Source organism: Marmota flaviventris, chromosome 10, assembly GCF_047511675.1.
Source record: "Marmota flaviventris isolate mMarFla1 chromosome 10, mMarFla1.hap1, whole genome shotgun sequence".
Classification (NCBI taxonomy): Eukaryota; Metazoa; Chordata; class Mammalia; order Rodentia; family Sciuridae; genus Marmota; species Marmota flaviventris.
Genome location: NC_092507.1, coordinates 46839060 through 46865986, shown reverse-complemented (window position 1 = coordinate 46865986; position 26927 = coordinate 46839060). Strand labels below are relative to the sequence as shown.

Here is a 26927-nt window from a genome sequence, read left to right as displayed (position 1 = left end):
ATTTTCTGCATCTGATTTCTGCCTTCCCATGGATTCTGCAAACTTCCCCAAAATCCTCCAATAAATTCCTTTTATGTTTAAGTGCAGCCAGAATCAGTTTTCGTTATTTACAATCAAGAATCTTGACTCCCAGAGTCTCTACCCTTATGGAACTAAAAGTCAGTTATTAACCACATAATCACATAAGTAAGGGCACAATTAAAAAATCAGACAAGAAAAAAAGCAACTATGGATTATGGGGAGTCACTTCCTTAAAGAATTAATGCTTGATCTGAGTTGCAAGATAGAAAATGTTATTTATGAATGAAGAAAAGCATTTTAGTCAGGGAAAAAGCACATTCAAGGAACCTGAGGCAGAAGGGTGTGGTTCATCTGATGACCTGAGAGTAGATCAGCAAGCGTGGAACATGGATAGCACTATGAACTGGTGCTGCATGAGGTTGGGAAAGGAGGCTGGGACGGACTATGGAAGACCATCTAAGCCTATGAAATGTTCTGAACTTTGTGCAAATGACAAAACCATGCCCTTCATGCAGACAGATTAGAAAGAAGCATTCTATATAGTTGTACTTAGGTTGCAGCATAGGACATGACAAATGCACCCATCACCCACTATAACTTAGCTTTGGCCGCCCTTCTGTCAAGAGCATAGGGATATCATTTAAAAAAAAATTATTTTAGGAAGTAACATAATCAGATTGGGTTTTAAAAAGACCACTCTGGCTGGAATATGGAGACTAGGCTGAAAAGGAGCAAGAATGGAGATAAGGAAACAATACAAGTCCAACTTTAGGAGTATTTAGGTGATTGAGACAGCATGAACTAGGGATGGAGCAGAGTGGTGCTGATGGGGGGATGTAGGGGTACTGGAGGGATAGTTAGGATGTAACTATGGGCGTGGAGTCTATATGGGGAAAAGGAGAGGCTGGATTAAGTGGCCAAGACTTGCCTAGGTACAACTTTGCAAGTAGCCACGCTATTTGCCAGTGTGTGATCTTGGATCAAGTTACTTAACCTTGGGCCTCTGTTTCTTCACTTGCAACGTGAGAACAATGGTATATCTACCCCTCCCCACAGGAGTGGTGAGAGAAATAAAAACCTTAGTGTATATATACCTCTCTGACTAGTGCCTGGCATATCTTGAGCACTCATAAACCTTAGCGATTGTTGAGGTTTTCTGAAACTGGAACGCACGGTGCCTTTGCAAGCTCCTTGAAAGGGTGCTGCTCCTTTTATTCTCCTCATATTTCAGTGTGTGGAACAGTGCCTGGGGCATAGCCAATGCTCAATTATTAATGCTGATTGAATGGATGGAGGGGTAAGATGGGTGTAGATATCTCCCAGAAGGAGTCCTGGACTGTGAGTTTAGACAGGGCCAAATGTGACCCTTTGACTGTGGGATCAACTTTTCAAGGGGTTAGATTTCATAGAGTTCTATTTATATCTCACCACTGAAAATTATATTCAGAAACAAAAGGAAGAAAAAGAAAGCTACTTTGGATTCCATGAAGGTTTCTTAAGAAAAGCAACATAGAATGCAATTAGGTAATTTATGAGTAGAATCAATACAAGACAAGCAAGGAAAATAGCCCAATATAGTATGTAAAAAGTTAATAGCTTTAGTATATAAAGCTATTAACTTTTTAGTATATAAAGCTATTAACTTTTTAATTAATTAAAAAAACAGTTATCTAGTTCAAGCCTCAGCTATGTACCTTTGTGTAAATTAGAAAGGGCGCCCCCCTCTGGGCAGACAAATTAGAAAAAGGTATTCCATCTCCTTGAAGTGCTCTTGCAGGGCAGGACTGAGCAAGCCTATGGGGACCATGGTGCCCTTGTAAGAAGAAACAAGGTGCTCCCTCCTGAGTTGAGGGTACACAGGTTGGTGACTGGAATCAGGCTTGATTTTTGGCCCTTTGCACCCCCTTGGCCTTTGTGCGGCACATAACACAGAACAACCCCCTGAGATGACCCCGAGTTTGGTAGAAGATGATCCAAGGTCATGAGTAGATAATTCCAGAAAAGGAGACTGAAATGGCAATTATTTAAATCTTTGAGTTTAAAGAACAGTGGATAAAAAACTTTCTTGCAAAATTAATAAAATGGATTTTGCTCAGTGCTGGTGACAGGGGTGTTAATTGGTATGCCCTTTCTGGAAAACATGTAAACAATATCCACCAAATATTCAGTGGACAATATCCATTGAATTGAGATGTTTTGGGTGTTCATTTTCTTTGACATCCTATTTCCATATCAAGGATTTTATCTTAAGAAAAAATGATGAAAACAAAGATTTACATAAAAGACATATTCCCTGCAGCAGTTCTAAAAAGTAAAAAGGTGAAAATAATCTAAACATCCAACAGAGGGATAGTTATACAGGTCTACAACTCCTTGAGATCTGGTACATTTCAGAATCAGAAAGTTTTCAGATCACATCAAAACTTGGTGCATATATTATTTAATCTCCTCAGCGGTGATGGCATCCTTTAGTCATTACATCCAGATTTCTGTCTTGAATCTTATAAATAGTTCCACTAAATGATATAAATAGGCCATAACATCAATAGGTCACTTTAGGTCAGCTTTAGTGACACAGGAATTTGCACCAAATTTGCAAAATAGCTTTTGGTTTTCAGAGCATTTTGGATTTGTAGGTAAGGAATTGTGATTTTGTACAAATTATGGTATAGTCCTTGAAGATTTTTTAATATGGACAAAATATACTCAGCATTATTGTTTGGATGTGAGGTGTCCTCAAAAGCTCACGTGTGGGACAATACAAGAAAGTTTGGAGGAGAAACGATTGGGTCACAGCCTTAACTTAATCAATGAATTGATTCTTGGTGGGATTAACTGAGTGGTGATTGGAGGAAGGTGGGGTGTGTCTGGAGGAAGTGGTTCATTGGAGGCGTGGCTATGGGGTATATATTTTGTATCTGGAGAGTGGAGTCTCTCTCTTGCTTCCTGATCATGTGAGCTGCTTCCCTCTGCCACACTCCTCCACCATGATGCTCAGCCTCACCTTGAGCCCTGAGGAATAGAGTCTGCTATCTGTGGATTGCCACCTCTGAAACCATGAGCCCTCAAATCAACTTTTCCGCCTTTATGATTGTTCTGTTCAGATCTTTTAGTCACAACAGTGAAAAAGCTGACTAAAACACTCAGTATACTGTGGAGCTAAGTGAGGAGGGGAAATGTAACAAAATTACACAATGATTCCACTCCATTAAAAAAAAAAATGGGAACAAATTAAATCGGAACTGACCATAACTGCTTTCCTCTCACTCCACATCCCCCACACCCTGACATCCCTCTTTTTTAAAAACATATCTTTGAGTAAAATGGTATGAGTGGTTTTCTTTAATATCTTTATTTTACTTATTTATTTTTATGTGGTACTGAGGATCGAACCCAGCGCCTTGCATGTGCTAGGCAATCGCTGTACCACTGAGCCCCAGCCCCAGCCCCTAGAATGGTATACATTTTCTCAGTCGGGAAATCCACTATTTTCTTTTAGTCTGTTTTACTTCAGCCTTGAAGAACCTATAAGGGCAGAAGCAAAGGAAACCTCCCTGGTGGCCACCTCCTGTTTGCCGAGAAAGAGTAGGAGCCTTTGCGCATATTGAGGGAAGCTCTGTGCTCAAGGGAGAGGCTAAAGAACACGATTAGGAAAAATGTTTTGGACTCCACCGAGGAGCGGTGGGGGAGAAGATCACTTGGCAGGAGATAGGACCATGTGTTAGTTTCCTGGGGATGCCATTCAAAGCACCACAAACTGGATGCCTTAAAATGGCAGACATTAAGTTCACATAGTTCTGGAGGAGATGTCAGCGGGACTGTGTTTTCTCTGAAGGTTCTGTGAAAAAGTCCTACTTTGCAACTTCAGAAGCTGGAAGTTGCTGACAATCCTTGGTGCTCCTGGGCCTGGGGCAGTGTAACTGCAAACTCAACTCCCTTGCCATGCTGTCTCCCTTTTGTGTGTCGCTGTGTCCAGATTTCCACCTTCTTATGAGGACAGCAGCCACTGAATTGGGGCTCCCTCTAATCCAGCATGACCTCATCTTAACTTGATGACATCTGCAGAGACCCTATTGCCAAATAAGATTACATTCCTGGGTTCCAGGTAGACATGAGATTTTTGTTATTTATTTATTTATTATTATTATTATTTTTGTGGGAGGGTACTCTTGGACCCAGTTCAGACACCTAGTGACTGAGGATCCAACCCAACGCCTTGCATGTGCAAGGCAATCGCTGTACCACTGAGCCCCAGCCCCAACCCCTAGAATGGTATACATTTTCTCAGTCGGGAAATCCACACTCAAGTGGAGCAGAAGGTACAGACATTCTTTTGCATCTCTTGCCCCCACACATGCATAGCCTCCTCCACTATCAACATTCTCCATCAGAGTGGTACATTTCTTATAACCAATAAACCTGCATCAACACATTATTATCATCCAGAGTGCATAGTTCATATTAGGGCTTTCTCCTGGTATCATGCATCTTATGGATTTGGACAAATGTATAATATCATGTATCTACTACCATAATGTTTTGACTACTGTAAAAATCTTCTATGCTCTACTATTCATTCCTGCATCCCTCCAACCTCTGACTACCTCTGATGTTCTTATCATGTTCATAGTTTAACCTTTTACAGAATGTTATATAGTTGGAGAAATACAGTCTGTAGCCTTTCCAGACTGGCTTCTTTAACTTAGTAACATGTGTTTAAGTTTCTTCCTTGTCTTTCATGGATCAATAGCTCATTTCTTTCTAGTGCTGAGTGACATTCCATTGTGTGGATATACTACATTTATCCTTAGCCTACTGAGGAACATTGTGATTACTTCTAAACTTGGCAATTATGAAAAAAAAAAAAAACTGTTGTAACTATGTATGAAGTATTTTTTTTGACACTTTTTTCCCCCAACACCTTGGGTTAAAAGTCAAGGAGCATGATTGTTGTATTGTCTGTTAAGAATATGTTTAGAGGGGCTGGGGTTGTGGCTCAGCTTTAGAGTGTTTGCCTAGCACGTGAGAGGTGCTGGGTTTGATCCTCAGCACCACATAAAAATAAGTAAATAAATAAAGTAAATGTATTGTGTTCAACTACAACTAAAGAATATTAAAAAAAAAAAAGAATATGTTTGGTTTGGTAAGAAAATGCCAAACTGTATTCTGAAGTAGCTGTACCTTTTTGCAGTCTCACAAGCAATGAATGAGAATTTATGTTGTTACACATACTCTCAAGAATTTGTTTACTCTCAGTGTTTTGCATTTTGACCTTTTTGCCAGGTATAAAGTGGGGGCTCACTGTTGTTTTAATTTACATTTCCTTGATGACATATGATATGGGACTTTTCATATGCTTATTTCTTTCTTCATGAAATGTCTCTTAACATCTTTGGCTGAGTTTTTAATCAAATGTTTGTTTTCTTACCATTGAATTTTAATTGTACATTTGGGATAACAATCCTTTATTTGACACCCTTTTGCAAATATTTTCTTCTGGTTTATATTTTTTCTTTTCACTCTTTTGACAGTGTCTTTTACAGATTAGAAAATTTCAATCTTAGTGAAGTCAGTTCATCAATTCCTTCTTGCATGGATTGATGTTTTGTTGCATTTAAAAAGTCATTGCCAAATCCAAGGTCATCCAGACTTTCTCCTATGTTCTTTTTCTCATTTGGTATTGTGTTAGTTAGGTTTTTGTTGCTGTGACCAAAATACCTGAGCAGTTCAAATTAGAAGAGAAATTTATTTTTAACTCACATTTTCAGATTTTAGTCCACAGTGGACGACTCTATTGCTTTGGGCCCAAGGTGAGGAGGAGCATCACGGCAGAGGGCATGTTGGAAGAAAGCTGCTCACCTCAGGGTAGCCTGGAAGGAGGGAGGGAAAGGAGAAGGGAGAGGAAGAGAGGGAGAGACTGCAGGGGGCGTTAAGGCAAAATATACAATCTCTAAGGCACAAGGCCAGTGATCCGCTTCCTCCTATCAGACCCCACCTGCCTATAGTTACTACCCAGTAATCTATTTAAATTATTAATCCATCAAATAAGTCTAAAAAGTGGATTAATTCATGATTAGAATATGGCTCTCATAATCTAATTCTTTAATTCTTGTATTAACAGAGGCACTTTTAGGGGGAAACCTTATATCTAATCCATAACAGGTATTTTACATTTACACCTGTGACTCCTTTTGAGTTACTTTTTTTGTGTGACAAATGCAAAGAGGTCTGTTCTTTATTCATATTTTGTATTGAGGATGTCCTCTTATTTCAGAACTATTTGTTGAAAAGGCTACCTTTCTCCATTGTATCATCTGTTCCATTGTAAAAGATCTATGGACTCTATTATGTGGTCAATTTCTAGATCCTCAATTCTGTTGCATAGGTCAATTTTTTTAAAAAAATTCTTTTGGCAGCACCACTGTGTTGGTTACAGTAGTTTTGTGGCAAGTCTTGATGTTGAGTATTGTCAGACCTCTGATTTCATCCTCTTTCAATATTGTATTGGTGATTCTGTGTTTTTTTTTTTTTTTTGTGTGTGTGTGTGTTTCCATGTAAATTTTGGAATCAATTTATCAATATTCACAAAATAATTTGTCAGAATTTTGATTGAAATTGTATTGAATCTATAGATCAAGTTTTGAAGAATTAATAGTTTGACAATATTGAGACTTCCTATCCAGGTACATGCAACATCTCTTCATTTAGTTGGTTGTTTGATCTCTTTCATTAGAGTATTGCACATTGGCTTCAGGGTCTCAGCCTAATATTTGGAGCTGGGTCTCTGCACTTGTATTTACAATCTCAGTAGGAGCGATATGAGCTCCAGCTGTTCATAAGAAGGTAAATGCACCAGCTCTGGCCTAGATACATGCCAGATTGCCAGAGTTGGTGATTTTTGTTTTGTTTTGAATAGTGAATTAAGCAGGTGACGGTAGAAAAGACATTTGTAGCAGGTGTCACTGGTGTTCCATTACATTTCCCTTCATTTTGGAGACCAGCACAAATTTCTGCACATGTTAGTTCAACTTGCAACTGCCAACAGCTGAAGCTCTTTGCTTGAGGCTTTCTCTGGTCAACAGAAGCCCTCTTTGCTTATACAGATAGGAGGTTGGAAGTGCCAGAGGATTAATCACCTCCAGGACAGACTTCAACAAATGACTAGCAAAAGATGGTGGATAAATAGCCCAGCTCCTCATCCCTCAGTTGGAAAAACTCTGAAGCATTTTTTTTACAGTGTTCCAGTCTTCCTCCTCAGGGTCACACTCCATCTGTTCTCATTTGCAACTTGGGTGTCAATACATCCTTTATTGGTGCTATTGCTTGGATGTTGAATGTTCCACAAAGCCCTGAGTGATAAAGGCTTTATCTGCAGGACAGTATTGAAAGGTAATGGAAACTGGAAAGCCTGTGGGAGACCCATAGGTCACTGGGGATGTGCCCTTAAGGAGTTTCTGAGACTCTATCTGCTTTCTCTTTCTCTGTTGTCTCCTGGCCTTGAGGTGGGCATTGTTTGCTCTGCCATATGCTCATGTCATGAGGTGCTGCCTTGGTACAGGAACAAAACAATAACAACGGATCATGGGACTGGAACCTTGAAAACTGAGCCAAATAGACCATTTCTCCTATGAGTTGATTACATCAAGCATTTTTTTAGAATCATGCATATCTGCCTAACACAATTGGCTTCCTTTCCTTCCTTATTTCACTTCTCTACTCCCCAAATGTTGTCTCCTGGGATCACCTTCCCTGTCCCCAAATCACTTGCATTTGAATCCTTGTCCTAGAGTCTCCTTCTGGGGGAACCCCCATTAGGCAAAGTGACATGTGCAACCCCCATTAGAAAGAGTGACATGTGCAAGAGCATGGGAGTAAAAGCATGGAGATCTCAAAACAAATTTAAGAGGCTGTCCATCTTATTTGGGAATCTGCTGCTTGGTCTAGTGATTTAATGTATGAAATAATCACCTGCAACCTTTTAATACATGGACACCATGATGTAATGATCCATATTTTATTCAGGGGATTGTGGAAATTGAGACAAGGCATTGAGGACTGCTAATTTCCCCCGAAGACCAGTTCTACACCATCTCTGGAACATAGCATTCATTCCATAAGTGTTATTAATCAATGGATTTGCCTATTGTATTAAAATCAGTGTATTAAAAATGCCCCGAATAGGGGCTGGGGTTGTGGCTCAGTGGTAGAGTGCTTGCCTAGCACCAGTGAGGCAGTAGGTTTGATCCTTGGTACCCATAAAAATAAATAAATAAAATTAAAGGCATTGTGTTCATATACAACTAAAAAAAGTATTTAAAAAATTTTCCCCAATATAGACTATGGGCTCTGGATGATAATGATGTATCAATTTTAACAAATATACCACTGTGGGTAGTGAAGGAGACTGTATTTATGTGGGAACAGGACATATATGAAAACCTTCCATGCTTTTCACTCAATCTAAAACTTCTCTAAAGAATAAAACTTGTCAGTTAAAAAATTCTAGTATGTATTATGCACTAGGATTCCTAATGCATGCTCAGAAAATAAGATTTGTCGAACAAAATGAAGGACCTTGGAAAACCAAAGGAATGGTTTTCCAAGGAATGTCTATGTTTGAACTGAGCCACCTGCTGGTGATTTTTGACAAGGGGCCTCTACAGTGATTGTGTGCTCTAGAATTTTGGGGTCTTTGACTTCAGAATTCAAACTTGTGAGCAGAGTTTTTCATAACAGCAAAAGAGTACAAATGACTAAAATGTTTATCAATAGAGGAATAATAGAGTTAAGATGCCAATTGTTATAGTTTTGATCTGTAATGTCACCCAAATGCTCCTATGTTGAATACTTGGTCTCAATGCAGCAGTGTTAGGAAGTGATTGGATCATAAGAGCTCTAACTTCACCAGTGGATTAATCCAGTAATGGATTCATAATTTGATGGCATTATTGAGTTGTGGTAAAAATTAGGGAATAGGAGGTGGTAACTAATTAGGGAAAATAGGTCACTTGGGGTTTGTCCTTCAAGGATACATCACATCCCTAGCTTTCTCTCTCTCTTTCTCTCCATCTCACTCTCTCATTCTTGGCTTCCTGATTTCCACAAGGTGAGCCACTCTACTCAACCACATGCTTCCTGCCATGATAATCTGCTTTGCAACAAACCCACACCAGTGGGGCCAAGTGATTATGGACTTAAACCTTTGAAACTGTGAGCCAAGGCAAATCTTTCCTCTTTGGTTTTTCTCAGGTATGTTGTCACAGCAATGAGAAGCTGACTTACATACACATCCTTTGCACAGAACACCATGCAGTGAGTAAAATGGATTTAGTTGACCTGTATATATTGACATTCGAATTCCCCTTTTTGTTATTCAAGTAATAAACTGGAAGTCACAGAAAATATATGTAATTTGATTTTATCATGTTTTTAAAACACCAAAATATACCCCAGATATTTAGTTATGCAAGATGGAAACTCAACAAGAGATGGGATAGGGGTGATGAGGTGATTTTTGAGTCCCTTCTAGCTTTCAGATTTAGTAATCCTAAGAAATAAAAATTTATATTCCTTTAAAAAAATACTGTTTTGACCCATATAAGAAAACTGTAAAATGTTATAGAGAGACATAAAAGGAGACCTGGATAAAAGGAGATGCATACCAGTTTCCTGGATTGATAGTCAGCATTGCCAAGCTATAAAGTTCCTTAAAGTAATCTAAGATTATAAACAGTGACAAAATCAAAATCCCAGTGCATTTTGGGAAAAGAAAAATAGTTCTAAAGTAAAAAGAACAAGACAATATTTGGCAATAAAATGTACTTTAAAAAGTTACAAAAGTTAGAATTATGTACTAGTATATATACCACATTTTCTTTATCCATTCATCTACTGAAGGGCATGTAGGTTGGTTCCACAATTTTGCTATTGTAAATTGTGCTGCTATAAACATTGATGTAGCTTTGTCTCTGAAATATGCTGTTTTGTGGTATCTATACACAATGGAATATTACTCAGCATTAAAAGAGAATAAAATCATGGCATTTGCAGGTAAATGGATGGAGTTGGAGAATATTATGCTAAGTGAAGTAAGCCAATTCCAAAACAGCAAATACCAAATGTTTCCTCCGATATGAGGATGCTGATCCATAATGGGAATGTGGGGGGTGGAGCATGGGAGGAATGGAGGAACTTTAGACAGGGCAAAGGGGAGGGAAGCGAAGGGAGGGGGCATAGGGGTAGGAAAGACGGTGGAATGAGGTGGACATCATTACCCCAAGTACATGTATGAAGACATGAATGGTGTGACTCTACTTTGTGTGCAACCAGAGATATAAAAAAATTGTGCTGTATATATGTACTATGAATTGAAATGCATTCTGTTGTTATATATAACAAATTAGAATTAATAAATAAATAAAAGATATGTACTAATGCCAGAACAGACTGATTGTGAAACAAAAGAGAAAATCTAGAAACATATGAGAATTTAGTATGCAGCAAAAGTGATACTTCATCAGGCAAGGCTGGAATATTAGATCACCTGTAGGGACATCAGTTGGCTTGGCAGTCCTCCCATGGGGAGGGCAATGCTGTGTCTTTTGGAAAAGCTCTCTCAGCCTAATCATTCAAAAAGAATTTTAGGTTCTGTTACTTTCTCCTACCTCATGCTGAAATATATTTCTAGTATATTAAAGCTTCTAAAAGACTTAAGAAAGAACAGTCATTAAAGTCCCACTAAGATATTGATAAAAATATAACGTTGGGATTAAGACATAATATAAATGTGATCTCAGAGGCAGAGACCACAACGAAAAAAATGGATAGATTTATTCATATCAGAAAATCGAAAATTAGGTACATTTGTATATGCAAATTAACAAAATTAAAAGACAACAACCAAGTGGGGGGAATGCTACATAAGCCACAGACAACTCTTAAACACATACAGAAGTTTTATTAGTCAGTACATTTAAAAAATGAACATTTTATAGAAAGATTGGTTAAGGGAATGAAAAGGCATTTGCTGAAGTAGAAATTCAAGCAGCACATAAACATGAAAAAGTGTTTACCTCATCAGGAATAAAAAATGCACATTAAAATAGCAGGGATCAATGTTTTAAGTTTTTAAGTATGTAAAGTAGTTTCATCTTGCTTTTCATAGCAAAATGGTAGCAGTGTTTGTCAAATTTCCCAAACTATTTGCTTCATTTGGATATAGAGGACTGACAAGAATAATTTCCTTTGGATAAGTCCTCAGAAAAAGTGCTCCATTTTGAGCATTTCTTGATGAGGTGTGAGCATTTTTTGTAGGTAGCATGGTAGCGGAGCTGCTAAATGGGTTCTACAGAGGCATTTGTCCTGCGACACCAATGCTGCAGCGGGACCTTTACTCATTAACACTTACAGTAGAAACTGCACTGCACACCAGATCCCATTCAAAGAGGCACCATTCCAGCAGCTGCCTGCCTCCTGGGAGATTTCATTTGGCAGAAGATACACCTGTCTCATTCAAGGATATGTCCTCTCTCCAGGGACAGGACAGTTCAACAACTAGTTGATTGGAGGTACAAAGTCTGGGACTTTGTACTTCAATGGAGGATAACCTTGCAGAGCTATCCCACTCCAGAACTCTTTCTGGGAGTAGCTGAAAAACTCCACATCTCCCTCTACCCTGGGCTCTTTTCCTTGCTTTCTTATAGGTGTTGCTCCTGAGGACCCTCTCCAGTAACCTTGCACAGAAGGATTTATCACAATCTGCTTCTAGGGGATATAATCAAAGACAACTCAGCTTTCTCCAGTGGAAAGCCACCTTGATAGAGAGGGATATTTATTGATAACTCTTATAAGAAGTGCTGAAGAATTATGATGCATGACTTGTTCTTTGACAGGTTCAGACAGAAGCGCAACACAACAATTGGATCTTTGCTGATCCAAATGCACACTGTGTACCAGTTGAAATGGCCCCAAATTTGATGAGAGGGTCCCATTATTTGGTGGGCTGCAATGCTTGGACAGCACCTTATTCTACTTAAATATGTGCCAACTGTTCAACATGGTGGAAGTGGATGGCAGTATATTTGAAATCTCTTCAACCTGTAGGATTTGCACAACACCATTCACGTGCTCTATTCCAGTAAAAATTAGTTTGGCATTTCCTTCATCCAGTGTGACTCCCTTTACTTTCTTGTCATCCAGATTGTTCTTCCTACATAACACAAGCAGATCTTCCAATTAAAGCATTTGTTTTCTGCTCCAACATAATGGTCACACTGGGGCCCAGTATATTATATTTATAATAGAGTATTATTATTATTATTATTATTATTATTATTATTATTATTATTTATTAGATTATTATTATACCAGCTTCCTAACTGGTCTTCCTGCCTCTAGATTCACTCATTTTGTCTAATTTTGTATCTACTAGGATCCAATTCCTGAAGTTAAATGTCAGAATGATTCAACATGGCCCAGCAGGCTCTAGGTAAAGCCAAAGGGGAAGGCCTAAGCTCAAACCCACCCTTGCTTATTCCCCAGAGATTTTTTTTTCTTTAGAAATTCTTGTGGAACACTTTTCTAAGTGTTGGTGAAAGCAATTTTTTTGTTATACAAGCAAAATATTAATACCACAGAAAAGCAAAATAAAAAAAGAAAATTATTCTTACTTACCCCTACTATAGTCACCACTACCATTTTGATATGTAACCCTCTTGAAATGCTAGCTGGACAGTGGGGGGCATAATTGACTGACAGTCTGTGCCTCTGATATTGTGGGTTCTTCCCCACATTGAAAACAAGCTCATGCTCACCCCAGGCTGCTCTAAACCAATGACTGGGCATAATGTGAGTTTTAGTAGATACCCATTTTTTGGAGGAATGAAACTCCTCTAATAAACAAAAGAAGAGAGAGATTAAGGATGGCTAGGATCCCACAATCCCTTCTGAGGCACACCCCAGTGACCTAAGGAGCTCACACAATGTCCCACCATAGTAAGTGGGAATCTGATGGAAAGAGTCACGAAGCCCTAGAGATGTTTCAATGCTTAGCCAAGGCAGATGTGAGCCCTGGTTGGGAAAACCTGAAGTATGGAAATGGGACATCTAGATAGAATCCTTGAGGATGTTGACTCTGTAGACCCTTATAGCTTGTGGATGTGGCCAACTCTTCCATAGTAAGAGTGACACTTAACCTAAATGGCAAGGTCAATCCGAGGTTCTAATCACAAGGCAATAGGTGCTCATTCAGGGACTGCTCCCCATCTCCTCTTTGTTATCAGGAAGGGGAATAGCCAGGGTTCAATCTCAGCATCACTCAGTTAGAGACATATTGGGCCTGTTACAGAGGAGAGAGATTGCATAATGAGGCGGCTGCAAGAATTAGTAAGCATGTACCAGCAGGAGCTGACAGCAATTTTTGATTAAATTCAACTTTTTAAGGGTGCTTGATCAAGATATGCAAGAACATAAGCCAAGCTAAATAAAAATTTATTGTCTTTGGGAACCTTTTCTTGGGACATGAAATCCTGGTAAGACCCTAGAAGATAGGGTAAACTCAATGCTAGGTGATTCATAGCACCCAGGAGAAAGTCATGATTCATGCACAGTAAGGCAGCAATGTCTGAATTGCCCTAAGACATGGTAGAGAAGGAAAGAAAGAGCTGTGGGAAGTGGGCTTGCTGGGATGAATTTATTGTGTGAAGGCAGAAGACCAGTCAGAGGGCTGTGTTCTGCCGGCACACAGATACACAAATGATGAATGGGGTGCACACAGATGAGAGGGGCACTGGCATCACTAGGAAATTCAGAGGAGTCTGTCCTCTGTAGGCTAGGGATGAAGGAAAAATCAGCCATCATAAGGCTGGCCTAGATAATATCCAGGGGATAAGAGGATCCCAGAGTAATAGAAACTTGGTGGTGGCTTGAAGCATCAGAAGCCTGCAGGCTGTGATTACTGTTAACAGCTGTAAGCAAGCCTGGCCCTCCCTCTCTGTGCTTCCTATTTTGAGATAATGATGCTAGATTCTATATGTGCTTCTGCTATGATGTGATGCCATCCATGGACCTCACCAGAGGCCAAACACATGGGGCTGCTTGATATTGAACTCTGAGCCTCCAAAACTGTGAGCTAGCTAGACTTCTTCCTTCCTAAAGCAGCATCCCTCCAACATATCTTATGGAATACCAAACTAATATAAGATCCTTAAACTTGAGTTAAAGTATTGGAGAAGACCAGATGGAAGCTGGTGAAGTTGCTCCTTTTCCCAAGTCCAGATAATAAATAAAAACTAATATTTCCCCCAAGGAGGATGATGGTAGAGATAAGTGCCATCATGAAATATTTAAAGGATACAGGATTGGTTATCCCTGTCATATTTTCATTTAATTTGCCAGTGTAGCTTCTTTAGAAATCAGATGGCCCCAGAAGGAGGGCTTAAGATGGAGGCATTATTTGGTGAAGCACCAAGAGAGATGGAAGTGTTATCTGTCCAACTTGTTGCCACTGGACTGTCCCTGTAAGCACTTAAAAATAAACCTTGTGCCTTACATGCCACCTTCAGGTACTTTCTTTTGGTCTCTTAGCAACTTATCCCACTGCTCTAACACAACTGGGTTGTAGACAGTACAGAGGTGAACCACATGGACATCCCACAGAATGTCTCCATTTATTACAACAATGACATCATGTTAAATAGGCATGATAAGCGGGCAGGTGCCTAGCATTCTGGAAACCTTGGTATGGCATATGTACTTCACAGGTTCAGAAAACAGCCCTAGAGAACTGAGGGAACTACTACTTCAGTTTTTAGGATCTAGGGGTCAGGGGTTTGCCGGGATGTTCCCTTCAAAACAAAAGGCAAATTATAAAATACATATAAGCCAGATAAAAGGAAAAAAATCACTTATAAATCCTCTGAAAGAGATACCTAAAATTGTTCATAGCGTTTATGTCCTTTGAATTTTTTTTCATTGTGCAGAGTCTAAATATGATCCTCAGTCACTAGGTGTCTGAACTGGGTCCAAGAGTATTATCTTGTTTATTTATCGATATACTTGTTTACTATCTACTTTCCTTTTTGTGATATAAGCTCTATGAGAGTCAGGTCTTTGTCTTGTTCATTACTAGATAACTGGCACCTAGAATGCAATTCATGCTCAAGAATTTTATTTTGTGTGTGGAATGAAGTGCACTATATACCCTGCTTTGTAGTTAGCTATTTTCAACTAATTTCCAGACACTTCAGGTAGCATTTCATCTTTCTTCATGTGTCACTCCAGAAGTCCTGTGAAAACAGAGTGCCCCCATACTCCAAAGACTGTGTAGCTTCAGAACCAAGAAGCTTGAGTCTTTTGTAGCCCTCAAGTCTTTCTCCTTTGGCCAGTACTGCTTTAAATCTTCAGCAGGTACAGCCTTGCTCTAATCATTCTTTAAACAACCCAAATTAGCCAAAGCAAGTAACAAGATCTGAATAAGTTAACTCACTCCCGGGCAAACCACCCAGCCCAGGGCCACATTCCTCCTCCGACCACACGGGGACACTATAGTGCCATAGTCCGCACAGGGGCAGAGGTTTCCCCCAGAGAGGACGACTCTGGGCGGGAATATTGACTGCCCGGGGTGGGCGGAGAAAAGGTTCTGGCCGAGCCAAGGGCAGGAAGTGAGGAGGCGGGGCTTCTCGGAGGGTTTTGCGCGTGCGCAGAAGTCTGGCCGGAGGAACCCAGGTTTTCGCCATTGCTAGAGTCTGTGCTCACGGTGATGCCTTTGCCCTCTTCTTTCGTGTTGGGCGGGGCGGAGGGGACGGGGTGCCGAGTGGGAGCTGGGGTGAGCAGGGCAAGGAGAGACGCTGGGTAAGGAGGGGACCTGTGAGGTTGCAGCGGGGCTGGGTGGCGAGGCCTGGGGCGTGGGAGAGAGGGCAGGTGCGAGGGCACAGCCTGGTCCTCCCCCGACCGGGATGCCACGGAGCCAAGTTGCAATTTGGCACAGAGGCGGTGTTTTCCGGGAAGATCCTCTCCTTCCCTCCTCCCACAGACTGTCCTTCTCATCAGCTGCCCTTAAGTGTCCCTTCCTAACACGGGATTGCGCGCCTCAGCCGAACCCCTTCACCTGTGCAAACCTCTTCTAGCTGCTTAAGGCATCTCAATATCAGCCCCTCGCTTTTTTCTTCTTTCTGAGGGAGGAAAAAGTTTCCTGCCTATAGTCGACAGTGAAAACCAGAAAACTTCTTGCGTAAATAGTTCTGGAGAGTTTTAATAGTTTCTTTATGAACTTGTCTACGAAATATCACTTTTATTCTATTTAAATGTCACCTATGTATGTAAAATGGAGCAACAGTTGTACTGTGCTATGTAGTCCTCAGCGAGAAACGTTGGTCCAGGGACATGAAAATACCTCATTTGAAATTCAGGAGTTGATCAACTATAGTGACTCCGACCAAGGCCTTGTAACCCTAACTAAAAAGGTTTAAGGTTCATATCAGTCATTCTCTGACAGGGTGAAGGGGGTGCAATGTGGCTTTTGGAAGCTTAAGAACCCAGACTGCTGCCTTACAATTTTTTTTTTTTTTAAAACAGACTTCCGTTATGTGTGTACTTTGCTTGAATGATTATTTTAAAGTACATGTCCTATTTTTGCCAATCTGACAGCTGTTTCCATAGAAACTAGAGAAGAAATAGTCATTTTCAGCGAGAGTTGTTAAAACTGTCTTCCAGTCTTCAGCTGTGAGTGCCAGTGAGTGCTGTACTTGCTCATTCTGAGATGATACTTAAAGAATTAAGAATCTGAAATGTTCTTAGAGGCTCACAATTCAAATTGCTTAATTTTCTCACATCATTAATTTAGTAATCCTAGAAGTCTGCCTGCTATGTTTGTTGACCTGTCACAGTTCTTTGAAGAGGATATGTCAGATCCAATTCTTTCTTAGGTGCTGTATTGTCTAGTGATTGGCTCTTTGAAAATGTATAAATAGATTTCTTCCCCCATTCTTTACCCCATTTTAAGGATAAAGCAGAATTACAAAATATCAGGTACTGTTTCTATATAAATGACACTTGATTGTCAGTGATAGAAATGGTAATGATTTAAATTATATATGGGTAGTATTTGGGGCTTTTGGCTCTGTTAGTAGAATGCTTAAAACTTTTTACACAAGTTATGAGGGATGAGCAGGAGTTTGCTTGTCATATGAGCAAAGCTAAGCAGTATGAATAGATGCACATAGGCATAGAGATGAGAGCTTTCTTTTCTGAGGGGTACAAGTAAAGCAGAGATTCTGAAATTTAGGGATGGGTGAAGAAAGTTTGGGAAAAGTGCCTGGAGATGTAAGGGGGAGACAGCATTATGAAGATTATTGAGGCCTATAGAAAATGAATGGAAATAAAGCAGAGTTGGTTGGTTTGGAGTTTATAAAAGTAATAAATCCTGTAAAAATTTAAACTGCACAGAAATATGTAAGATGGAAATACTAAATCCCTATGACCACCATCCTGCTACTCAAAGTGTCATTATGAATAGTAATCTTCCTTAAGATTTGCTTATTTTTGCATACATTAACATATTTTAATATTACTATTTTTACAAATTGGGTAGGAATTTTTTTCTGTTTTGTTCTCTGTAATATCCCTACCACCCACAATTATGTCTGGCATGTAGTAGGAACTCATTAAATATTGAGTAAACGAATAAATGAAATGAATAATATAATCCAGAGGTCAAAAACTGAATGAGATTTGTGAATATTTGGTAAAGGTGGTTAAAAAAATTATGTTAGTTGCCAGCATTTTACAATTGACAATTTTTAAGCCTGGATTTCTGCTGGTGGTTTTGAAACATTTGGGAACATTAAGCTCAAATTCCACCATACTTGTATCTCCTTTTAGTTGGAGGTGAATCTGTGTTCATGTAAGTGTGGCTTTACTGATATTCACCTGCCTGAATCCTACAAACCTGCTGCCTAGTATGATAACCACTAGTCACACAAAATATGGCCATTTAACTTTAATTAATTAAAATTAAGCTAGCTAAAAATTCTGTTCCTTAGATGTTCCAAGTGCTCAATAACTATGTGTAGGGGTTATCATTGGACAGTACAGATATAGAATATGTCCATCACTGTAGAAAATTCTGTTATGCAGTACTGTTTTAGATATTTCAGTTTGCCTCTCCTGGTATACAGAGTTTTTGCAAGTAGCATTTATTGTAATTATTTCTTAAATTCGCACATTTCTTGGTCATGATGTGGATCTCCATCTTTTTAGTGATTGTCTAATATTTAGCACCATATGATTTTATGTGAATTATGGAACTAGATTCTGTTGTCTGATCTGCATTTTAGAAAAGTTGCCTTTACTGTAGTTTGGGGGATGACTTGGAGTGGAAGAGATGGGGTGAAATGAGGCCAAATGATTGGAGACTGTATAGTAATCAATGTTGTAGGATTGCAGAGCCCAGGAACTGGATTGATAGGAGGTGAATACACAGGACTGATTTAATGTGGGCTTAGGTCTTTTGGATGTTACAGTCGCTATAGAGATAATCCAGCATTTTCGGGAACTTTTGCAGTGCTATAAATTGGGAGGTTTGTAAAGTATAGAAGGAACATTAAGGTGGTTTCAATAAAGAACATGTATAATTCTAAAATTTTATCAATTTGTATATAAATGAATGTGTAACTGTTTCATACCATGTAAATGTCTTCGAGATAATTTATTTGCAAGACACTCAGTGAAGAGAGGGAATTATTTTAGGAATAAAGTAAAAGCTTATAAAGCTCAATTAAATGTAGAAAGTACTGTAGTAATCACTTAGGAACCAGGAAGTTCTTATTTATTTTCCTGTGTCTCTATCTCTTGCTGGCTTCATGGTCTATCACTTGTCTTCTTTTCACACATGTATTCCATTGTCCTTTCTGTATATCCTCCTGCAAAGCTTTTGGTTTTCAGCTCTTGCTTGTATATTGGTTTGCATTTCTATAGCACCAACTATAGTCCCCGTTTATTCAAGCCCATATATTCCTATGTTGAATACTGTCTTACATAAAACTTTTCTATATCAGATATCCAGTCTTAGCTTGGTGACCAGTGGCAGGGGTCATTAGGGACAAACATAACTCTTTAGGTACATCTCCTAAGTTGAGGTTGTGATTGGGGGCAAGTGTTTAAAGCTTATCTACCATATTAAACCCTCAGATTTGAAGTAAAGGAAGGAAAATGGATTTGTACTGTTTTTGCAGTTTGGGTTCTAGTAGAAGAACTTAAATACACTTTCCCATTTGAAACAGTTCTTCAGAATTTTTGTCTCTTTACATCTACCCAGGTGGCATAAAGAATTATAGTTTCCTCGACTAGATTATAACCTCTGTTAGGGCAACGACTGTGTTTTATGCTGTTACTGTAACTCCTATGCCAGCTAGACAAACTAAATACATGAGGATGGTCCCATTAAATTATAACAGAACTGAATATCTCCCATGGCCTCGTGACATTGTATATCTTATAATATGTTCCTGGCACAATGTGTTACTCACCTGCTTGTTGTGATACTGGTGTAAACAAACCTGCACTGTGGGTCATATAATAGTATAACACCTATGGTATGTACATTACATAATACTTGACAATAAACCACTATGTTACAGGCTTCTGTATTTACTATACTTTTTATTTTAGAGTACTCCCTACTTATATTTTAAAAAGATTTACTGTGAAACAGAATGCTATATTATTCTGGCAGCAGCCTCACACATTTTGTTTATCATGTCCCTCAATTGCCTTGAGAGGCCATGTTGAGTGTTTGACCTATACCATCTAGGTTTGTATAAGTACACTCTATGATATTTGTATAGTGATGAAATCGCCTAACAATGCATTTCTCAGAATGTATCGTAGTCATTAAGCAATGCATGACTACTATTTTTGAAATGATTTTCAAGGTTAAATTATTTTACCACTTGTCATATTGGTTCAAAAAATAAAAATCCTATAAAACATCTTGTTAAAATGTCAAACTATTATAGATCAGCCTGGACTCTACTAATTAAAAATTGGTAGTAACTCAGAAGGGGTTAACTTGGAGTTATTTTTACTTAGCATGAGCTTTATTCACTTTATACATTAATAGTATAAGCTCAGAGTATATAAACTACATACAAAATAAATTTGAATACTTTTCAAATGGTTTAGTATATAGATAATCTTACTTATTAAAACTAGCAGTTCTAAAGCATCTTTTAGATAATGTTGTATTAGCCAAGGTTGAGTTAGTTTTTTTTTTCTCTTTTTTTTTTAAATTTTTTATTGTTGGTTGTTCAAAACATTACAAATTTTGAGTTAGTTTTATATCTCCCCAATTTTTATTATAAAGATTTTTAAAACATTTAGAAAAATTGGGGGGGGGGGGAAACATTTAAAGAACTCATATAGGGCTGGGTTGTGGCTCAGTAGTAGAGTGCTTGCCTAGCACGTGCAAGGCCCTGGGTTCTATCCTCAGCACCACATAAAAATAAACAAAATAAAGGTATTGTGTCCAACTATAACTAAAAAAAAAATAAATATTAAGAAAAAAGAACTCATATAACCATCACAGACACAGTAATTGTTAATATTTACACTATTGGCTGTATGTCCTCTATGTATGTGCATTTGCAGTACAATTTTTACAAAAGTAAGATTTGTACTTCAAGTATCTCTGGAATGAGATATTCACCTACATCACCACAATATCATTCCCTAATAAAATAAGTAATCTTTATCTAAATTAACTTAAAAACAAATCCAAATTCAAATTCTCCCACTAGGTCTTTTAAAGCTGATGATTTTCTTCCAAATTGGATGCAATTTGGGCACATTGTATTTGGTTATTGTCTTTTTAGTATCTTTTAAAAGATAGTTTAATTGATAATTAATATGTAGTGATTTGTACATATTTAAACTGTACAGTGTAAGTTCTGACTTGTGGTTATCTATAAAATCAATACTGTAATCAAGAGGGTGAACAAATTCATTACCTCAGCTGTTTGCAATGCCTTCCCTTGCCCCTTTTTACCTATCCATCCCCAGGCAATTATTGCTCAGATACTATAGATTACTTTGCATTTTTTTGCAGTGTATATTATAGATCTGGAATTGTAGAGTATTACATATACTTTTCTGGAGGGGTACATATGGTTTCTATCACTTGTTAGTATATAAAAATACAATTATTTTTATATATTATTTTTGTATTCTGGTACCTTACTGAACTCGTAGCATTTTTTGTTTGGATTTTTAATTTAGACAATCATGTTATCCAGAAGTAAAGACTGTTTTGCTTCCTTATTTTTGGTCTGGATATCTACCCTCCTTCCCTCCTCCCTCCCTTCTTTCTTTCCCCCTTCTGTCTCTTTCTGACTAGGACCTCTAATGCAGTGTTGAGTAGAAGTGTTGAGAGCTGACATATGTGCCTTGTTCATGATCTTAGGGGGAAAATGTAGTTTGTTTTTTTTTAAACCAATAAATGTACGATGTTTGCTTCCTGTATTGACTGTTTCCTCTTTTATGAGATTGAAGAAGTTTCCTTCTATTCCTAGTTTACTGTGAGTTTTTTATTTTAAAATCTGTGATGGATGTTGAATTTTATTTTTTCTGTGTCTATTGAGATGGTTATGTGGTGTTTCTTTCACAGTCCATTAATAGGGTGAATTATTTTGATTGATTTATGAATGTGTAACCATTCTGGGATGAATCTTTCTTAATCATGAGGCCACCTTTTTTTTTTTTTTTTGGTACCCAGTATTGAACTCAGGGGCACTTGCCCATTGAGTCACATCCCAAGCCCAATTTTTGTATTTTATTTAGAGACAGGGTCTCACTGAGTTGCTTAGCACCTTGTCTTTGCTGAGGCTGGCTTTGAATTTGTGATCCTCCTGTCTCAGCCTCCTGAGGTACTGGGACTACAGGCGTGCACCACAGTGCCTAGCATGAGGCCACCTTTTCATATAATGAGTTAGATTTTCTAAAATTTGTTAAGAACTTTTGTATCTAGTGGGCTGGGGATATAGCTTGGTTGGTAGAGTGCTTGCCTTCCATCACAAAGCCTTGGGTTCAATCCCCAGCACACCCTCCCCCTGTCCCCCTTCCCCCCAACAGAGAGAACTTTTATATCTAGGTTCATGAGGGATATTACTTTATGGTCTTACTTTAGTGTAGTTGTCTGGCTTTGGTATCAGGCTAATGGTGGTCTTAGGAATGTGTTACAACTATTCTTTCCTTTAATATTACTGAAAGTGTTTATATAGAATTAATATTAATTCTTTATAGAATTCCTCAGTGAAGCCATTTGGGCCTGAGCTCTCTTTGTGGGAAAATTTTTAAATTGGACATTCAATTAAAAAGGTAGAGCTCTTCAGGTTATCTGTTTCTTCTTGAGTAAGCTTTGATTGTGTTTTTCAAGGAATTTATTCATTTCATCTAAGATGTCAAGTTTGACATTTTCTCTTTCATTGGTTTTAATAAATTATGATGTGCCTTGGAGTTGTTTCCTTTGGTTCATTAAACTTTTTAGAATTGTGGGTTTATGGTTTTTATCAGGTTTAAGCAATTTTTGGCCATTATTTCTTCAAGAACTTCTCATCTACCTCCCTTCCCCTGCTTGAGAGGATTCTAGCTGTAAGCATATTAGGCTGTTGAAATTCCATACCTCATTGATGCCCTATACAGTTTTTTAAGTCTGTTTTCTCTCTTATATTTCTTCAGGTTCACAAGTCTTTATTTCCACAATGTCTAATAAGGTGTTTAATCCTTTATGTCTTTCATCTTAGACATTATAGTTTTCTTCTTCAGAATTTAAATGTAGGCCCTTTAAAAAATACATTCCATGTCTCTACAGAGCATGCTTAAATTTTCCTTTAACTTCTTAAACATGTAAAATATAGTTATAATAACTCCATGAATATCGTTCTCTACTAATGCTGTCATTTGTATTATTTAGGAGTGACTTCATTTCCATTGATTGATATTTCTCCTAATTATAGATCATATTTCCTGCTTCTTGAGAGTCTAGTAATTTTTAATTTTAAATTATACCGTGTTAAGTACTAGACTTTTTTTTTTTTTTTTTATTCTTACATCTGTTCTTGAGGTTTTGTCCTCTACTGGCATGTAGCTGTTATATGGAAACAGTCTGACCTTTTAGGTATGTCTTGTTGTCTGTTGGTTAGGATCAGAATAGTTTTCAGTGTTGGACTAATTTTTCTGTAAGACTGAAGCCAAACCCTTCTGAGCACTCTACCCAGTTACCATGAATTGTAAGTTTTTCTGCTTCAGTGGGTGGAAACAGACACTGTGCCCAATGCTATGTAGCCTTGTATATATATTGTGCCCTCTATTCTTTTCAGGTAGTTCTTTGCAAACTTCAGTGGTTTTTGTTTTGTTTTACATACATGTGCCTATAGGACTCAGCTGAATGTGAGAGGGAGCTTCTCTGTAGATCTCCAGAACTCACTCTTTCTGCAGCTCTGTCTTTTCTTATTGTCTGCGTTGTAAATTGGGCCTACTGGCACTCCCAGCTTCATCTCTTCAATTTAGGGCAACCATTGAGTTTCACCCGTATTTTCCTGTCTGCATGGTCACCTGGAAACTCACCAGGTAGTATAGTAAGCTGGGTGAATAAAGGACTCATCTTGTTTGTTTCCCATCTTTCTACCTTTCATTTTCTAATGCTCAGTGTGTTGAAATGCTCAGTTGTTATATATAATTTTTTTTTTTTTAGGTGGGAAAGTAAATCTGGTCCCACTTTATTTTAATCCCAGTCAAAAGTCCTAGGATTTTATTTAAAAGAAAAACCATTTGTATTTTAAAAGATATATTTTATTAGTTAATTTTTCTATCCCACTGCATCCTTCTTTTCCTGTTACTACCAACTGATAAAATTTTACTAGTGTCTTTTTAATCCTGTCTATTCTTACTCCTCAAATAATTTGCTATTAAAATAAAAAGTAGACTTCTCCCCAACAAAAGGTTAAAAATGAAGTGAAAAAATGCAAGTTTTAAAAGTACATATTGTACAGTAATAGTGTTATATGTGTCCTTCTAGTTTGTATTGGTGAAAGGCATTGCCATGGGGGTGATGAGTAGAAGCCCAAGGTAATTTAGGCTGAGATATGGCAAAAGAACTACATCATACCTGTTTCATAAATATTATGTTCTTGGTTTGGTGAATAAATATTTTCCATAGATACTTATCTTTTATTTTTTTGTGTTCCAGATAATCAAGATCAAGAAAGATGAGCTTCATATATGGACTGCAGTCTGCTACTAGAAACTGTTTTCTTTCCCAGTTTAATTTACTGACCAACTGGAGAAAATGGAATTCACCAGCAGTAACTTTAGTGGGCTGTTGTCAAGTACAAAATCTCCAAATGATAAAGAAGTGTCAGGGTCTTAAATCATTCAGTCAGTGTGAGCTGTCAACTTTTCTCCCTGGAAACTTTCATTTCTGTAGGACTTTCAGTAACAAAAGAATAGGATACATCTCAAGTGCCAAAAGTAAGGAAATTTGGATGGTTACTCACAAAGGTACTGCATGGAATGACTCTTTTCCAAGATGGAAGCTTAAAAGATGGGTGCTTACCAAAAAAGTTGCAGTTGATCCTGCTCTTGGAGCCTTGTGTCCGCTGAGCTGTTCCTCTGTCAGGGTTGGCAGGAGCTTCCACACTTCTTCACGGGTTCAAACTGCTCCAGTTCCTCTCTTCTTGATCATTCTGAAACCAGTGCAGAAGCTACTTGCAATTATTGTGGGCAGGTAAAGTAACTAACAAAGTAACTTTTGTACTAACTTTTGTTAATTTTAGTGTTCACATTTGTATCGACTTCTATTAACTTAAAAATTAAAGTTTAATATGGAAAAACAGTACTTTTAAAGAAACCTTGTTTAGTCTTCCTCATACCATATTTAGCTCAAAATTGAGTTTTTATACAGTAGGTCCTACCCAGTTTTGTTATGTGTAATTTAATGCTCTCAAAATAATTTGCTGCATATTAATTTATGGTATAGAAATATGATCTTGAAAAAGTTATGTGTTCATGAGGCCCCCTTTTGTTTAAAATATATTTTTAGTTGTAGATGGACACAATATCTTTTTTTAAATTTTGATATGTTATATATGACAACAGAATGCATTATAATTCATATTACACACAGAGCACAATTTTTCATATCTCTGGTTGTACACAAAGTAGAGTCACATTCTTTGTGTCTTTTTACATGTACTTAGGGTAATGATGACCATCGCATTCCACCATCTTTCCTACCCCTATGCTCCCTCCCTCCCCCTTTCCCCTTTGCCCTATCTAGAGTTCATTTAATCTCCATCCACCCCCAAGCATATTATGGATCAGTATCCTTAAGTCAGAGAAATCATTCAGCATTTGTTTTTTTGGGATTGTCTAATTTCACTTAGCATTATATTCTCCAGCTTCATCCATTTACCTGCAAATGCCATGATTTTATTCTCTTTTAATGCTGAATAATATTCCATTGTGTATATATACCACGTTTTCTTTATCCACTCATCTACTGAAGGGCATCTAGTTTGGTTCCACAGTTTAGCTATTGTTAATTGAGCTGCTATAAACATTGATGTGGCTGTGTCCCTGTAGTATGCTGTTTTTAAGTCCATTGGGTATGGACTGAGGAGTGGGATAGCTGGGTCAAATGGTGGTTCCATTCCCAGTTTCCCAAGGATTCCCCCTACTGTTTTCTATATTGGCTGTACCAATTTGCAGTCCCACCAGCAATGTATGAGTGGACCCAATATCTTTATTTATTTCTATGTGGTACTGAGGATTGAACCTAGTGCCTCACATGTGCGAGGCAGGTGCTCTACCACTGAGCTATAGTCCCAGCCCATTTTGTCATGTAAATTTTAAATAGGAAATAAGTGTACCTTTTAAAAAGACTTTATAAGAAGAATCAGAAGTATTGACTATAGCTCATGCTATAGTACTTAACATTGCCTTTTTATTTTGTGGAATTTGAGCCAGTGAATCATGAAACTGAAGAGCTTTTCTTTTTTTTTAATTGGTTTTATTTTTTTAAATACATGACAGTGGAATGCATTATAATTCTTATTACACAAGTAGAACAATTTTTCATATCTCTGTATATAAACTATGTTCACACCAAATCATGTCTTCATACATGTACTTTGGATATTGATGTCCATCATATTCCTCCATCATTGCTAACTCCTTGCCCCCTTCCTTCCCCTTTCACCCCTCTGCCCTATCTAGAGTTTGTCAATTCCTCCCATGCTCCCTCTCCCTACCCAACTATGAGTCAGTCATCTTATATCAGAGAAATCATTCGCCCTTTGTTGTTATGGGATTGGATAACTTCACTTAGCATTATCTTCTCCAACTGCATCCATTTACCTGCAAATGCCATGATTTTATTCTCTTTTATTGCTGAGTAATATTCCATTGTGTATATATACCACATTTTTTAATACACTCATCTACTAAAGGGCATTTAGGTTGGTTCTTTTCTTATATAAGAAAGTGCTCATACCTAGTCAAGTTAACTTTTAAACCATTAATATGTAATTGTTCTGATTCTAAAATATTTCTCTTAGTAGTCCTTTATAAAAATTACCATTTTTGCTTCATATAAATAAATTCTTTTTGCAGTTCTGGGAATTGAACCCGGAGCACTCAACCACTGATTTATATCCCAACCTCTTTTTATTTTTAGCTTGAGACAGTATCTTGCTAAGTTTCTCAGGTTGGCTTTGATTTTGCAATATTTCTGCTTGACCTCCCATGTACTTGGGATTACAAAAAGTGCTTAAATAGTATATTTTTTTAACCCTGTTTTTTCTTATTTCATTGAAATTGAAGAAAGCTCATCTCCTCATTAAGCTTTCTTAAATTTG

At 37.9% G+C, this 26927-nt stretch overlaps 1 protein-coding gene across 4 annotated transcripts in view; it reads left to right on the top strand.

Moving 5' to 3' along the window:
• The first annotated feature begins 15689 nt into the window (after positions 1-15689).
• The window catches only part of Oma1 (OMA1 zinc metallopeptidase), a 62591-nt gene continuing 51353 nt past the window's right edge, over positions 15690-26927 (top strand). For 2 of the 4 annotated variants that reach the window (XM_027944985.2, XM_071618737.1), the window contains exons 1-2: positions 15690-15775; positions 24260-24796. In XM_027944985.2, the coding sequence (XP_027800786.2) occupies positions 24279-24796 (518 nt within the window). In that variant the 5' untranslated portion in view covers positions 15690-15775; positions 24260-24278. Of the gene's footprint in view, positions 15776-15819; positions 15871-24259; positions 24797-26927 lie in introns of those variants that run through there. The other 2 variants (XM_071618736.1, XM_027944986.2) reach the window with 2 other exon arrangements.